Source organism: Ornithorhynchus anatinus, chromosome X2 (genome assembly GCF_004115215.2).
Source record: "Ornithorhynchus anatinus isolate Pmale09 chromosome X2, mOrnAna1.pri.v4, whole genome shotgun sequence".
Classification (NCBI taxonomy): Eukaryota; Metazoa; Chordata; class Mammalia; order Monotremata; family Ornithorhynchidae; genus Ornithorhynchus; species Ornithorhynchus anatinus.
Window position 1 is genome coordinate 1,170,104 of NC_041750.1, and position 15,618 is coordinate 1,185,721.

The window sequence follows — 15,618 nt, forward strand, 5'->3', positions numbered from 1 at the left end:
GGGAAAGGGATATTCGTTCAATAGTATTTATTGAGCGCTTACTAGGTGCAGAGCACTGTACTAAGCGCTTGGAGTATACAATTCGGCAACAGATAGAGACATCCCCTGCCCAATGAGGGGCTCACAGTCGAATCGGGGGAGACAGACTAAAACAAGACAACATAATCGCGATAAATAGAATATGTCGCCATGGCCTCTCTGGGCTCACAGGGGGCGCCAGCACACCTCGGTTGAGACTTTGGTCAGAGGCCTCAGCATCTACACCGTGCCTCGTCTGCCTAGCAGAGGACACCAGAAACAGAATTCGACCACTGGGGGAATGCCTTCCCAGCAGCAGGCTCGTTGGCTACCGAGGAACAAATCACGTTCGGGCTTTTGGGATGGGGGGGGGGCAAGCTTACTCAAGTACTCACGGATCGGGGGGGAGGTCCAGGGGTCTTACCCACATCTCTGGGGTGCATTCTCTCCATCGTACAGATGAAGCGAATGAGGTCCGGGGGAGTTGAGTGACTTGCCCAGGGCCACCCGGCAGGCCGGGACCGGGGCCTCCTATCAGTCACTCTTACCGATGGAATGTCTGCCTTGTGCAGAGCACTGCACGGAACGCTGAGGAGAGAGCAACAGAGAGAGACGACCCGACCCCTGGCCTTGAGGATCTTTTAATTTGGCGGGAGAGACTATTGTGCTCCCTCAACCTCTTTGCTGTGACCCTTACCCCCTCACTCCCTGCTTCCTCCCACTCCCCTCTCTGTCTTCCCTATTAGAGGGCAAGCTCTTCTAAGTCTCTAATTTGCTTAGTACAGTGCTCTGTAGGTACTCGGTACATACCAATACTGCTAATACTGTCCGGTCCAGTCCTCCCCCAGTAGATGATGATTCCCCCACTATGATAGGGCAGGGCTGGGGGCCGGGGGAGAGATAGGGTCTTCTCCCTCCCTGACTGCCTGGCCCCATGGTCGGGGCACGGCCACCCGGGCACAGGCTGAGGCTGGAGGTCTGGACTCAGGGCAGTGGACCTTCTGGTGTGTAGGACACTCCCTCCCACTTCCGCCTTGATGCCCAGCGGGCACAGGCAGCTGGGGAGGGGCTCGGAGCCACAAAGCCAGTGTTGTGTGTGAACAGAGGGGAACGGGAGAGGAAGGAGGGGAGGAGGCTGAACTTTTCTGACCCCGGATGGAAGCCCCAAGTGTCCCTCGGGGGAGACAAGATCCCCATGGACTGACCCAAGGCAGGGCCTAAGGCCCAGTGCAGGGGACAGGACCGAGGGGGCCTTTGGGTACCCAAGGTGGGAGTTCACCTGCCCCAGGGGAGCAAGGGTGATCTCTGCCATAGGGTACAAGGATGGGGGGACAATGCAGGCTGGACTAGTGAGTGAAGACAGCTCCCCACCTCCCATGAGGCTCTCCCAAGCACCCTGCAGAGTGTCTTGCACACACTGGGTACCCAACACAGCACCTTGCGTGTACCAGGTATCCAGTACACTTCCCTGCAGGCACCGGATGCCGACCACAGAACTCTGCAGACACCAGGTGACAAGCACCATGCCCTGCACCTGTCAGGAGCCCAACAACAATAATAATAATAATTATAGTATTCGTTAAACTCTTACTAGGTTCCAGGCACTGTACTGAGCACTGGAGCAAATGTAAGGAAACTGGGTTGGACACAGTCCATGACCCACAAGGGGCTCACAGTCTTAATCCCCATTTTACAGTTGAAGTCACTGAAGCACAGAAAAGTTAAATGGCTTGCCCAAGGTAACACAGCAAACAAGTGTCAGAGCCAGGTTTAGAACCCAGGTCCTTCCGACTCCCAGCACTGTGCTCTATCCACTAGGCCGTGCTATTTCCCTACAACACTCTGCATGCGGAAGGGCTCAGTACGGTGCACTGCACACACCAGGTCCCCAGCACAGCGCTCTGCACGTAGGCACCTGACCCCCGCTGGACAGGAGATTTTCTTGAAACTCTTCCTGGGGGCCCCCATCTCAGGACACTCACAGTTCCCCAAACCAAAGCCTCCTAAGAGCCATCTTCCCCAGAAGATCTTCCCTGACTGACCCTCCCTTTCTCACTCACACCATCCTGCCCCTCTAGTGTTTAATCAATCAGTCAGTGGTCTTTACTGAGTGTTTACTGTGTGAAGAGCACTGTACTTCGTGCTTGGGAGAGTACAATACAGCAGACTCGGCAGACACATTCCCTGCCCACAACAAGCTTACCGTCTAGAGGGCTGTATGCTTATTGATTGCTCTATCTGCCAGCAAATATGAGTATGTGTACAATTCCTATTTTAAGGTAGGCCCCTGAAAGTGTTGTCTGATTGGTCTGGGTAACAACTTCTTGCTCTGAAGATACCCAGTTCAAAGTTGTCAGAGGTGATAAAAATGACAACATTCTAGCTTATTAAGCTAAACTCAAATGGAAACACTGCTTCATTCAGGGACCTTAAATTTATAGACCGTAGACTGCAAGCTCATTGTGGGCAGGGAATGTGTCTGTACTCTCCCAAGTGTTTAGTGCAGTGTTCTGCACACAGTAAGTGCTCAATAAATACGACTGACTGACCGTTGGTTTTGGTAGGACTGCTGCAGTAACTGTGCATCTTATCTCCAGTGTATTAAGGCCAGTCACTCCAGCACTTATGTCCCCCTTTTTCCCCTCTGTCCTGTCCAGTCTGCCAGCACCTCCAGGCCCGAGCCAACAGGCATTTTAGTGGTCACTTGACATTATTGCTTTATCCCTGATAATTACATTCCAGACTCCCTGGGATCCTCATCTCCCAATCAGCGATGGGTGGGACCCCAGACAGGGTTGTGATTACTAACCTCTTCCTACCCCAAGCTCTCCAAATGCAAAGCCACCATCGCCCGCATCCCCTTCCACCACAAGACTACCACCTGCAGCCCCCGGAGCAACTCCCCCCTCCACTTCCTTCCCCAGCCTGTCTCTGGGGTAGAAGATGGAAGCCTGGTGGGCGTGGGGGTCGGGGGAGATGGAGGTCATTGTTTATGGCCAAAATAGCCTCTTCCTGCCACAGTGGCTAGGGACACGGAAGAATGGGAAAGGTGGGGGGAGGGGGCCGTAAACAAAAATATTTTTAGTCCTGGTGGCTTCTTGGGGGCTGGCACACCGAGGGCTAGAAGACGTGGGCACAGGCGAGGGAGCTGAGGGCAGGGAGGGAGAGTTGTGGAGGGAGAGGAACCAGAAAGGGGAGCAGAGGAGCCAGCCGGGGGGGGAGGGAGACCAGCTGTGGAGAAGCAGCCGTGGGAAGGAAGCAGTTGGGAAGGGAGAAGTTGACTGTGGGGGGAGTAGAAATGGGGTGGTGTGGATACTGTGGGCCCAGGGCACAGGTGGTACTGACCCCACCCACAGGGCCCGGGGGGAGGTTTGGGTCCTCCTAGAACTGCCCTTGCTGCCTCCAGCGGGCCTAGCTGAGCAGGGTAGGACAGGGCAGAGTGGGGAGGGCACCAGGAAGCTCAAAGGAGGGAGCAGCTTTCGGTCAGGGGGAGACGGGAAGGCTCAGGGCCTTGCTGCCAGGATGAGGCAGTGCTAGAGTTTACAGGATAAGGAAGGGGGTGATCCCTATTGCCCTTCCCCCCTTACTGCCTCTCCATTATGCCCAGTCCTACCCCCTTTACCCGAGGCACATAAGGTCCCAGTATCGGGGACAGTTCCAGACCCCACCCTGCCCAGGATAGCACAGCTGCAGCTCCATCACCCTCCCCGTCGAGGACCTCCCCGCAACCCCCCAAGTTCCGGGGCAGACTAGCCCGACCCGCTTGTCCAATTAGGCAGCCTGGGAGGGGGGGAGCAGAGTGATGGGGTGAAGAGCGGAAGGGGCGTGAGAGGAAGAGAAGGGGGAGAGAAAGCAGGGGAGTGGATAAGGGAGGGTGAATAGGGTGGGGAAATGAGGGGTTAGTCAGGGAAGGCTTCTGTGAGGAGATGTGATTTTAGTAGGGCTTTGAAGGGGAGAAGGGTGGTGGTCAGTGGGATATGAAGAAGAGATTTATTATTATGATAGCATATATTAAGTGATGACATATGCCAAGCACTGTTCTATAAGATCCGGGTTTCTGTGGCCAACCCTCCTTCTTCCCTGGAACTCCCTCCCCTTTCACAACCAGAGGACCACTACCTTCCCCATCCTCAAATCCTTTCTGGAATTATACCTTTTCCGGGAAGCCTTCCCTGATTAACCTTTTATCTCCCCTTCCTTATTTGAGTCCTCCAACCAGCACCCCAGGTTCCACACCACCTAAGCAGGTGAGTCTTCAACTCGGACAAGCTCTTATGCCCATCTATACACTATTACTTCCCCCATATGTAGTTTATTTTTGTGTCTGTCTTGCCACTTTCCCGCACAACCTCCACCTAGATTATAAACTCTTTAAAGGTAGGGATCCTGAGGGCCACATCTCCTCCAAGAGGCCTTCCCGGAATAAGCCCTCTTTTATTAATATTATTACTACTAATACTAATAATAATAACGGTATTTATAAAGGGCTTACTATGTGCCAACCACTGTTCTAAGTACTGGGGTCCTTTCCCTGGCTCCCTCTCCCTTCTCCATCTTCTATGCACTTGGATCTGTGACTTTTGGGTATTTGATATTCGCCCCAACCTCAATCCCACAACACTTAGGTACATATCTTTAAATTATATATTATAAATTATTTATATGAACATGTCTCCCCCTCTAGACTGTAAATTCATTGTGGGCAGGGAATGTGTCTGCTATCTCTGATGCATTCTACTCTCCCAAGCACTTAGTACAGTGCTCTACACATAGTAAGTGATTGATAAATACTTCTGATTGATTTATTGTATTCTCCCAAGCTTTTGGTACAGTGTACTACACACAGTAAGTACGCAATAAATACCATTGATTGATTGATTAATTGAACCCTGTGAGTGAGGGAAGGCTCAGAGGGAAAACTTTACAGCGTTGTCTAGTGGAAAGAGCACGGGACTGGGAGTCAGAGGACCTGGGTTCTAATCCTGGCTCTGTCACATGACTGCTGTGTGACCTTGGTCCAGTCAGTGGAAGCAGCATGGCCTAGTGGCAAAATCACGGGCTTGGGGGGCAGAGGACACGGGTTCCAATCCCGACTCTGCCATTTGTCTTCTGTGTGACCTTGGGTAAGTCACTTAACTTCTCTGTGTCTCAGCTGCCTCTCTGTAAAATGGGGATTAAGACTGTGAGCCCCACGTGGGACAACCTGATTGCCTTTTATGTACCCCAGCGCTTAGAACAATGGTTGGCACGTAGGAAACGCTTAAATCCCATTATTATTATTATTATTATTCTCTGGGCCTCAGTTTCCTTGTCTGTAAAATGGAGATTGAATACCTGTTCTTCTCACTTAGTGAGCTCCAGGTGGCTCAGGGATGATGATGATATTGCTGATATTGCATCTGACTAAGCTCTTAGTACAGTGCTTAGCATTTAATAAAAGATTCAACAAATACCAACATTGTTATTGTTACTTTGGTTGCGGGGAGCTGGAGGGGAGGGAGCTAAAGTCGCCCAGCTGGGGTTTCGTCCTGAGGGTCTCCGGCCTTACCGGGCTCTCTGCAGCTGGACTGGCCCCTCCCTGCTGGACCCCCACAGCCTCGCCCCCCGATCCTGCTGGGTCTGAGGGGCTGTCTTCAGCTGCACATCGAGGTGTGGTCAAAGGGGTGGAACCTCCCCCTCCTGTCTTCCCCCCTCGCCCCCCAGCCGGCCTCCAAGACCAGCTCCCTGTCCAGCCCAGCCTGGGCTATAAAAAGCCCCGAGCGACTATCCATTCCAGCAGGAATGCTTGTCATGCTTTGTCCCACCCGCCCAACCGGCCGGTCCGGGCAGGGGTCCGACAGCTGAGCCCCCTCCCCTCCCTTCCCCACCCCCGCCCGTCGCCACCGCCCTGGGGAGGGGCCGGGAATGCGAGGCGGCAGCGACCTCGGCCCCTGCGGGGGCGAAGGGAGCCGAGAAAACCTCTCAAACAACAATCCTTCCTGGGATTTAGGAAGGGTTTACCCTGCGCCGGACACTGCGCCAAACTCCCGCTGGCCCTGGCTAGGAAGAGGCGGCTGAGGGGTGTACGGTCTGGGCGGGGAGTCCGGTCAGGATCCCCAAACATCTTTCCGAACCCCCTAACCATCGCCCTCCCGCCCCCGCGGTCCGCGCTTTGACACCTCGCCCTCGACGCCCCAGGAGGCAGGAAGGACCTGACATTCCTTTGGGGGGGCGGAGCAGGGAGGGGACGGGGCGCTCCCCTCTCTCCCCCTGCCCCCTCACCCCACGGAGTGGGGCTGGGACCGGCAACAGCAGAGAGCCCGGGCCTGGGAGTCCGAAGGTCCTGGGCTCTAATCCCGACTCCATCGCTTGTCTGCTATGTGGCCTTGGGCAAATCATTTTACCTCTCTGGGCCTCAGTTCCCTCATCTGTAAACTGGGGATGGGGACTGTGTCTAACCCGATTTGCTTGTAACCACCCCAGCGCTTGGTACAGTGCCTGGCACCTCAGAAGCGCTTAATATGTACCTTTATTATTATTGTCATCATCAGCCCCTCAGTGCCCTCGTATGCTCTCGCTGAGGGGCTGGGGGAGGGTTGGGGGTGGGCCGGGGGCGCGCCTCTCCGAGAAGGAAATGGCTGGCGTCCAGACCAGGCCGTTTTCCCAGCAGCCGCACGCCTGGCGGCAGGTCCCAGCACGATGCGGTCGGGGCGCGGCGGGGGCGAGGCGGGGCCGGGTGGGTGGGTGCAGCAAGGGTTAACCGTGTCAGCCCCGGCCAGGCAGGCCCTCGATCGCTCCCTCGCCTCACCGGGGCTTTGAGAATAATTCTGGCATTTGTTAAGCGCTTGCTATGCGTATGCACTGCACTAAGCGCTGGGGGGGGCACCAGCAAATCGGGTTGGACGCAGTCCCTGTCCCACGTCACAGTCTCAATCCCCCTTTTATAGACGAGGTAACTGAAGAGAAGTGAAGCGACTTGCCCACGGTCACACAGCGGACAAGCGGCGGAGTGGGGGTTAGAACCCACGACCTTCTGACTCCCAGGCCCGGGCTCAAAGCCTCCTCTGCTTGGCTAGGGTGGGTGGGGGGAAGCCCACCCGCTGACTCAATCCCAGACCCCACCGTAGCCCACTGGTGAGGGGGCACCGTGACTGCTTGGGTGGAAATGGAAGTGACGTGGAGGTGACCCCTCCCTCCCCTGTGCCCCCAAAACTCTTCTAGTTGCAGGACAGGAAGCAGAGGGGTTCAGGAGGGGACGACCGAGAGAGGGGAAAAGCCCCTCATCCCCGCTATCCATGATGTTTTTGAGCATCTATCTCACCCCATCTAGAGAAGCAGCATAGTTTAGTGGAAAGAGCCCGGGCTTGGAAGTCAGAGGTCGCAGGTTCTAATCCCCACTCTGCTACTGTATGACTTTGGGCAACCCTACTTAAAACTCACCTCCTCCAAGAGGCCTTCCCAGACTGAGCTCTACTCCCTCTACCACTCCCCTTCACCTCTCCGCAGCTAAACCCGCTTTTCCCCCTTTCCCTCTGCTCCTCCCCCTCTCCCTTCCCATCCCCTCAGCACTGTACTCGTCCGCTCAACTGTATATATTTCCATTACCCTATTTATTTTGTTAATGAATTGTACATTGCCTTGATTCTATTTAGTTGCCATTGTTTTTACGAGATGTTCTTCCCCTTGTCTCTATTTATCGCCATCGTTCTTGTCTGTCCGTCTCCCCCGATTAGACTGTAAGCCCGTCAAACGGCAGGGACCGTCTCTGTTGCCGACTGGTTCATTCCAACGCTTAGTACAGTGCTCTGCACATAGTAAGTGCTCAATAAATACTATTGAATGAATGAATGAAAGTCACTTCACTTCTCTGTGACTCCATCTGTAAAATGGAGATGGAGACTGTGAGCCCCACGTGGGACAACCTGATTACCTTGTATCTACCCCAACGCTTAGAACAGTGCTTGATACATAGCAAGTGCTTAACAAATGCCATCATTATCATTATAAACTCCTCGAGAGCAGGGATCATATCTACTAATTTTACAGTGCTATGCAAAAAGTCAACTCTCAGTAAACACCACAGCTGGCTCGATTGCAGAAAACACTGGGAATGTTGAAGGCCTGTCTCGCGATGACTGGAATCATTCATTTAATCATATTTACTGAGCACTTAGTGTGTGTAGAGAACTGTCCTAAGAGCTTAGCACTGTTATAATCACTTGGGAGAGTACAAATGCAATAGAGCTGGCGGACACATTCCCTGCCCACAGTGAGTTTATAGTCTAAAAGTGATCACCACTTTGCCCTCTTAATCATGCAACTCAAGAAGTCTTCATTGATGCCAGCAACAGGGAACTGGGCTTTCGCTCAGTCTCCCTGCAGAAGAACAAGTGCGTGGGGGGGGGGAGAAGTGTCACTGAGGCCCTGCTGTGGGGGTGATGAGGCCAGTGGCCCGAGGTTCTGGTTGTGGGGGCGACGGTGTCCCCGGATCCCAGTTCTAGGGACGAAGGGGCCAGTGACTTCCCCACAGCTGTGACTAACGATTGACTGATCCCATCCTTGCTCCCACCAGGAATCCATCCAGATCTGAGAACATCTGAGCTTGGCCAGAGAGATGGGAATCGGTTGTGTCTGCCCCGGTCACTCCGCAAGTCAAGCCACATCCCCTCGGACTCTCAGTGGGCTGCTGCCTCTCTGGGGTGGGGTGGGGGGGTTTCCTGGGAAACCCCCTCTCCGCTCCTACTGAGAACAAGGCCTTTGATGGCTGGGAGCCAGGCCTCTCCCGGGAGGAGCAGATGCTGGCCCCTAACCGGGCTGCGGAGGACAGAGGAAGCGCCGCCCCTTCCGGGAATTCCCGGAGTCCGGACGGAGGCAGGGGGGAGGAGGGGACACTGCGGCCCCCCAACCATGAGCTTCCGGCCAGACTGGTGTCCGGGCAGCCCCAGACCAAGTGGCTGGGTCAAGACCCTGCCTTCGTGGCCAGAGATGCCCTATGCTAAGCCAGCCATCTCTGACTAGGTCAACTGTCCCCCCCCAACCACACATTCTGACTGGCTCAAAGAGAGCTCCAGGGTGGGAACTGGCTGGAAAGATTGATGGAAGGGAAGTGGAGAAGGACAGGATTAGGAGGGAGGCAGGGAGACCAGGAGGCCCCAGGACAGCTTGAGAGAGCCAGCCCTGGCTCTCTCAAGCCACAGTCCAGGCAGACCCATCAACCAACCATATCTACTGAGCATCAACTGTGTACAGAGCACTGTACTGAGCATTGACTAGAGCAAGTACATATGATTCCTGACCTCGAGGAACTTACATTAGATCAATTAACGGTACTGAGTAACTATTGAGTGTAGAACACTCCACTAAAAGCTTGGAAGAGCATAATACACTGTGAACCCCATGTGGGACAGGGATTGTGACCAACCTGATTAATTTGTATCTACCATAGCCCTTAGAACAGGGCTTGACAGATAGTAAGCACTTAATAAATGTAATAATACTAATAACTTGTATCTTCCTAACACTTAGAGCTGCACTTGACACTTAGTAAGCACTTAATAAATGGTTATTATTATTACCACTGTTATAGATTTGGACATGACCCCTGCCCCCAGAGAGCTTCCAGTCCAGTGGGGCAGACATGGAAATTAATAATAATGATAATGATGATATTTGTTAAGTATTTACTGTGTGCCAGACACTGTTCTAAGCACTGGGGTTGATACAAGGTAATCAGGTGGTCCCTCATGGGGCTCACAGTCTTAATCCCCATTTTACAGGTGAGGTCACTGAGGCACAGAGAAGTTAGGTGGTTTGCCCAAGGTCACACAGCAGACAAGTGGCAGAGTTGGGATTACAACCCACATCCTCTGACTCCCAAACCGGTGCTCTTTCCACTAAGCCACGCTGAAAGATATGGAGAGGAGTGCTACAGGGTTGGTGGAATGAGTATCCAAGGGCTTAAAGCCAAAGTACTGAAGTGGCAGTTGGGGGGAGATAAGATGGGGCGATGAAAGATCAGTCTTGGAAGGCTTCCTGGGGGAGATGGGCTTTTCCAAAGACTTTGAAACTGGGGAGAGCGTTGGCCTATCGGACATGAAGGGGGAGGGAGTTCCAGGCAGAAGTTGGAGGCGGCAGAAGGGAGGGTGAGGATGGGAGGGGGACGAGAGACTAGGTGTGGGTGGGAAGAGACCTGATGGAGAGGGAAAGGTGTAAGGGCAGAGATACCTGCATAGATAATGACCTTTGCTATCCAAACACCTCACTTATTCACTCTCTCTTCCATGCCTCTCCCATCCCACCCCCCTAAACACGCGAATCCCAACCTTCCTCCCAGCCCAGATTTCTCCTCAAAGAGCCCCAGCTCTGACTTCTGACCCCCACTCCCGCCTGCCCTTCTTTTCTGGGTCCCGTCCCCCCTCCATCCAGGCGGAGACCCCCCCCCCCGACCCGAACGCCTCATAGACCCCTGCAGAAACCGTGTCCGGGGGGTGGGGGGACCCCTCCCCCCTTGCTCCTGGGGGTCACGGAGAGCTAGCGGAGCCCGGCTCCGTGCGGGAAACTTCCACGGAGAAAGTCACAAGGCTGTGACCCCTCCACACTCAAAGGATTACAGCTGGACCTGGTCCGGGACTCTGGCGTCCTCGCCCCCAGCTCGTAGGGGGGCGGGGTTGCCATCCGCTTCGGTGGGGAAAGTGGGGAGGGGGGGTCCGAGCTCCGGGACACTTCGCGGACCCCGACGTCCAGTTCTGGGGACCTCGAGGGAAGCCACAACCTCCCGCGGTTCAAAGACCCCCCCCCACCCTCCCTCGGAGTGGGACCCCCTAAACAGCCCTTTCCAGGGTTCCGGCCCGGCTGACACTTTGGGGGGCTGCGGGGGGAGACGCCTCCTGCCCAGCGAGAGGCCGTGGGGAGGAGGAGACCCCCTGAGATGGCAAGGGCTTGTTTGGAGAGGGAGGTGGAGAAGACCGGGGTGGCGGGGGACCCTCCCCCCGGGGTCCCCGGGTCCAGGACTCACCGCTCGACCTGTCCATGGTCGGGGGTCGCGGGGGGCGAGGGTGTCCGGCCGCTGGGCTCCTTCCACCTTGCAGCGAGGCTCCCGGGCGTAACTTCCTCGTCGCTTCCTCCGGACCGGCTGAAGCCGGGTCTTAGCGCCCGCGCCCCCGCCCCCGCCTCCTCCCCCCAGCGGGCTGGGAGCCGGGGGACCCGGGCTCTAGCCCCACCTCATCCGACGGTCGTCTGGGGGGGGGTCTAGGCCCAGCCCCGGAACCCCTCCGGGCCTCGGCCCCTTCGTCTGTAAAATGGGGGGAAGGGTCCCGCATCTCCGACCCCCCCACCACACGGGACCGTGGGTTGGCTAGAAGTGACCGAAAGGAAAGATCGCGGGTGAAACCGAAGGGTCTGTGGGACCCCGGGCTCCTCCAAGCCCCCCGAGACCTAGGAGCTTAAAGGACAAATGAGAAGCAGCTTGTCTTAATGGAAAGAGCACGGGTTTGGGAGCCAGAGGTCGTGGGTTTTAATCCCCGCTCCGCCACTGATCAGCTGTGTGATTTAGGGCAAGGCACGTAACTTCTGCGTGCTTCAGTTACCTCCTTTATAAAAGAAGGATTAAGGCTGTGACCCCCACGTGGGGCAACCCGATTACCTTGTATCTACCCCAGCGCTTGGAACAGGGTTTGGCACATAGTAAACGCTGAACAAATACCATCGTTATTATTAAATGGTGGCTACTGTATGGCCAGAATGGGCAGGTCCTACCGCAGGACCTTGAGTCCCACAGTTGCTTCCCCCATACCGCCACCCCCACCCATCTATTCACCCCTTTTGCACGGCAACTCTTCCAGGCCAAGAACTACGTAGCACCTCATAGAACTTGGTAATAATAATGATGGCATTTGCCAAGCGCGAACTATGTGCCAAGAACTGTTCTAAGCGCTGGAGATGACACAAGGCAATCAGGTTGCCCCACGTGGGGCTCACAGTCTTCATCCCCATTTTACAGATGAGGTAACTGAGGCACAGAGAAGTGAAGTGGCTTGCTCAAGGTCACACAGCAGACAAATGTGCACCAGGATTTGAACCCATGTCCTCTGACTCCCAAGCCCTCTTGCCACTAGGCCGTGCTGCTTCTCAGAAGACACGTAGCACAGTACTTTACACCCAGGACAGTGCTAGGCACCCAACACTGCACTCTACATTCAGTAGACTTTCAGAGCAGTACTGTATGCCCAGTAGGAGCTCAGCACAGTACTCCACACACAGGATGCACCCAGCACAGTGCTCTGCACCAAGTAGACAATCAATCAATGATGGTTATTGAGCACTTACTCTAGTCAGAACCCCGTATTAAGTAATTAGGAGAGCAAAATAGGATTAATAGACAAATCGCTGACCTCGAAGAGACTACAATCAGTCAATTGATGATATTTATTGAGCACTTACCGTGTACAGAAAACAGTACTAAGAATTTAGGATAGCACAGTACAATAAAGGCAGGGTAATCTGGCCTGGGAATCAAGAGACCTGGGTTCTAATCCCAGTTCAGCCTTATTTCTGCTGTGTGACTTTGGGCAAGTCATTTAACTTCTCTTTGCCTCAGTTTCTTCATCTGTAAAATGGGGGGGGGATCCTATTTCTTCGTGAGGGGAAGGGATTATGTCCAACCTGATTATTTCGTATTCTACCACAATGCTTAGTAAAGTACTTGACAAATAGTAACCTCTTAATAAATAGTAGTAGTAGTAGTATCCATTCAATTGCATTTATTGAGCGCTTACTGTGTGCAGAACACTAAACACACGGGAGAGTACAATGTTACAATAAACAGATGCATTCACTGCCCACAATGAGCTCAAATTACAGATATATACATAATTGCTGTGGGGCTGGGAGGGGGGAAGAATAAAGGGAGCAAGTCAGGGCAATGCAGAAAGGAGTGGGAGAAGAGGAAAGGAGGGGCTAGTCAGGGAAGGCCTCTTGGAGGAGACGTGCCTTCAATAAGGCTTTGAAAGTGGGGGAGAATAATCGTCAGGATTAGTAATAGTAGGCAGGATCCCTGCCCACAAAGGTTTTACAGTCTAGAAGGAAAGGCAGACATTAAAATGAAATATAAATCAGGGGAAATGGGAAAGTGTACGGATATGAACATAAGAGTTGTGGGTCTGAGAGTGGGGTGAATAGTAAATGCTTAAAGGGAACTGTTACTAGTTCACAGGGGGAAGGATGTAGAGAAATAAGGACCTACAGTAGGCTCAATATCCGCTATTGATTGGTTGGTCGGGACGAGGTAATCAGATCGAACACAGTCCTCGCCCAACATGGACCTCACAGTATAGTTTATCTGCAGTTTACAGCTGAGGAATTGGCGCCTGGAGAGGTGAAGTGACTTGCCTGAGATCACATAGCGGGTCAGGGGCAGAGCTGGGATCGGAACCCGGGCGTCCAGACTCCCAGCCCAGAGCGCAAACTATGAGGCCACACCGCTTCTCTTTATCCCCACAAAGGCACCTCGGGGACCCGAAGGGCTCGTCTCCTTTGGACCTCCAATGCCACATCTCACGCTGGACCCGAGCCGGCTCCCAGAAGGTATCCGGGCTCTCGGCCCCTCCCCGTTCCCCGCCCCCCGCCCCCCCCGCCCATATTTTCTCTCCTCGCTGCGGGGCCGTGTAAAACGCTCCTTGTTCGGCCCCGCACAATGCGGCTGTTATCTCTCTCCCCGCTCTGGGGAAGTGACGCCCAGAGCCCCCCGCCCCCTTCCTCGGGAACGGCCCTGCGGCCGGCTGGCACCGGCGTGGGGAGGCTGGGTGGAAACCCCTTCCCCAGAATTCCGCCTCAGACCCCAGGCCTCCCACCCTCCACCCCCGGGTCCGGTCCATCCCCAGGGCCCGCGGATGATGGTCCATCCTCGGTCCGGTTCAGAGATCTGGGAATTTTTTAGGGCTTGGACACTCTTCCTTTCCTCCCCTTCCCCCCAGGCCCTTCCCGTGGAGAAGCAGCGTGGCCTAACGGAAAGAGCCCGGGCCTGGGAGTCAGAGGATCTGAGCTCTAATCCCAACTCCAGTTATCTGCTGTGTGTCGTAGAGCAAATCGATTAAATCTCTCTGGGCCTCAGTTTCCTCAGCTATAAAACGGAGGATTTAATATCTCATCTCCCCTTTGGAATGAGAATCCCCGGTGGTATAGATGATTGGGTCTGATCTGACTGTATTGTAATTCCCCCCTAAAGCGCTTAGTTGTATCTTTTGATGGTAGTTAAGTGCTTTCTATGCGTCAAGCACTGTGCTAAACGCTGGAGTAGATACAAATTTATCAGGTTGGACCCAGTACTTTCTCACACGGGACTCATAGTCCTTGGCATATAGTAAGTGCTTAATCAACACCACATTTATTATTACAATTGAGATAATAACAACGGTATTTGTTAAGTGCTTATTATTTGCCCCACACTGTACTTATTATTAGGGAAGCAGCGTAGCCTAGTGGCTTGGAGTCAGAGGACATGGGTTCTAATCCCGCCGCCTCCGCAACTTGTCTGCTATGTGACCTTGGACAAGCCACTTAACTTCTCTGTGCCTCAGTGACCTCCTCTGTAAAATGGGGATTCAGACTGTGAGCCTCATATGGGCAATCATGACATTATCTTGTATCTACCCCAGCTTTAGAACAGTGCTTGGCATATAGTAAGTGCTTAACAAATACCATTATTATTATTATGTCGACCCCTGTGGATGACAGACCCTCTGTTCCAGCTCCCCCTAACCCCCCCGCACATCTTCCAGTGGTCCAGCCCCTGTCTTTGTTCGAAACAGTATGATTTCTATCTGTGAAAAACAAAGAACCCAGAAGAATAATAATAACGATGACGGTATTTGTTAAGCGCTTACTATGTGCCAAGCACTGTTCTAAGCACCGAGGGTAGATACAAAGTAGTCAGGTTGGCCCACGTGGGGCTCACAGTCTTAATCCCCATTTTATAGATGAGGTTACTGAGGCACAGAGAAGTTAAGTGACTTGTCCAAAGTCACACAGCTGAGAAGTGACAGAGCCGGAGTTAGAACGCACGTCCTCTGACGCCCAAACTTGTGCTCTTGCTTATTAGACCAGAATCTCTCGCAGGTCCCAGAGACGCAGGGAGAAAGGATGCTTTTTTGGGGAGAGGGATGGGACGGGGAAGGAGGTGAGGCTCATAGGTAGCATCGATGCTGAGGTCGTCGTGAGGGGGATCAGTGCAGAAAATCCAGGCTGAAAAGCATCCAAAAATGGGAAGCGGAAGGATCCAGCCAACAGATAATTTATCTGTGTCCTGCCCCCGCCCTGCGCCGCCCCCCAGGACCCTCCTCCCCTTCCCTGCGCCTTGTAACCAGGGTGACCCTCCCCCAGCTCCAGCCCAGCAGCCACCCTGGCTCCTTGGAGCCCGAGATACATCGTGAATTTGCGACCCGTCCCAACCTCGACGAGGCCACAGCCCAGCCTGGCCGGGCTCGCCAAGCTTCGCTGCCCCCGGGAAGCTTTCCAGTTTCCGCTCGGAGGCCCGAGGCGTCTCCCTGCCGCCCCCCACAACCGGAGAGACAGGGGGACCCTTCGAGATGCAGTCCCGCGATATGGTGAAAACCCAGGAATCAGGAG

General features: G+C 54.1%; 1 protein-coding gene across 3 annotated transcripts in view; it reads right to left on the bottom strand.

The window, feature by feature from the left end:
• AFAP1L1 (actin filament associated protein 1 like 1) overlaps window positions 1–11,129 on the bottom strand; it is a 28,093-nt gene extending 16,964 nt beyond the window's left edge. For 2 of the 3 annotated variants that reach the window (XM_039910548.1, XM_029052365.2), the window contains exons 1-2: window positions 11,012–11,129; window positions 443–606 (exon numbers count right to left, since the gene is read on the bottom strand). In XM_039910548.1, the coding sequence (XP_039766482.1) occupies window positions 443–470 (28 nt within the window). In that variant the 5' untranslated portion in view covers window positions 471–606; window positions 11,012–11,129. The remainder of the gene's footprint in view (window positions 1–442; window positions 607–11,011) is intronic. The other variant, XM_029052366.2, reaches the window with a different exon arrangement.
• Window positions 11,130–15,618: the final 4,489 nt, after the last annotated feature.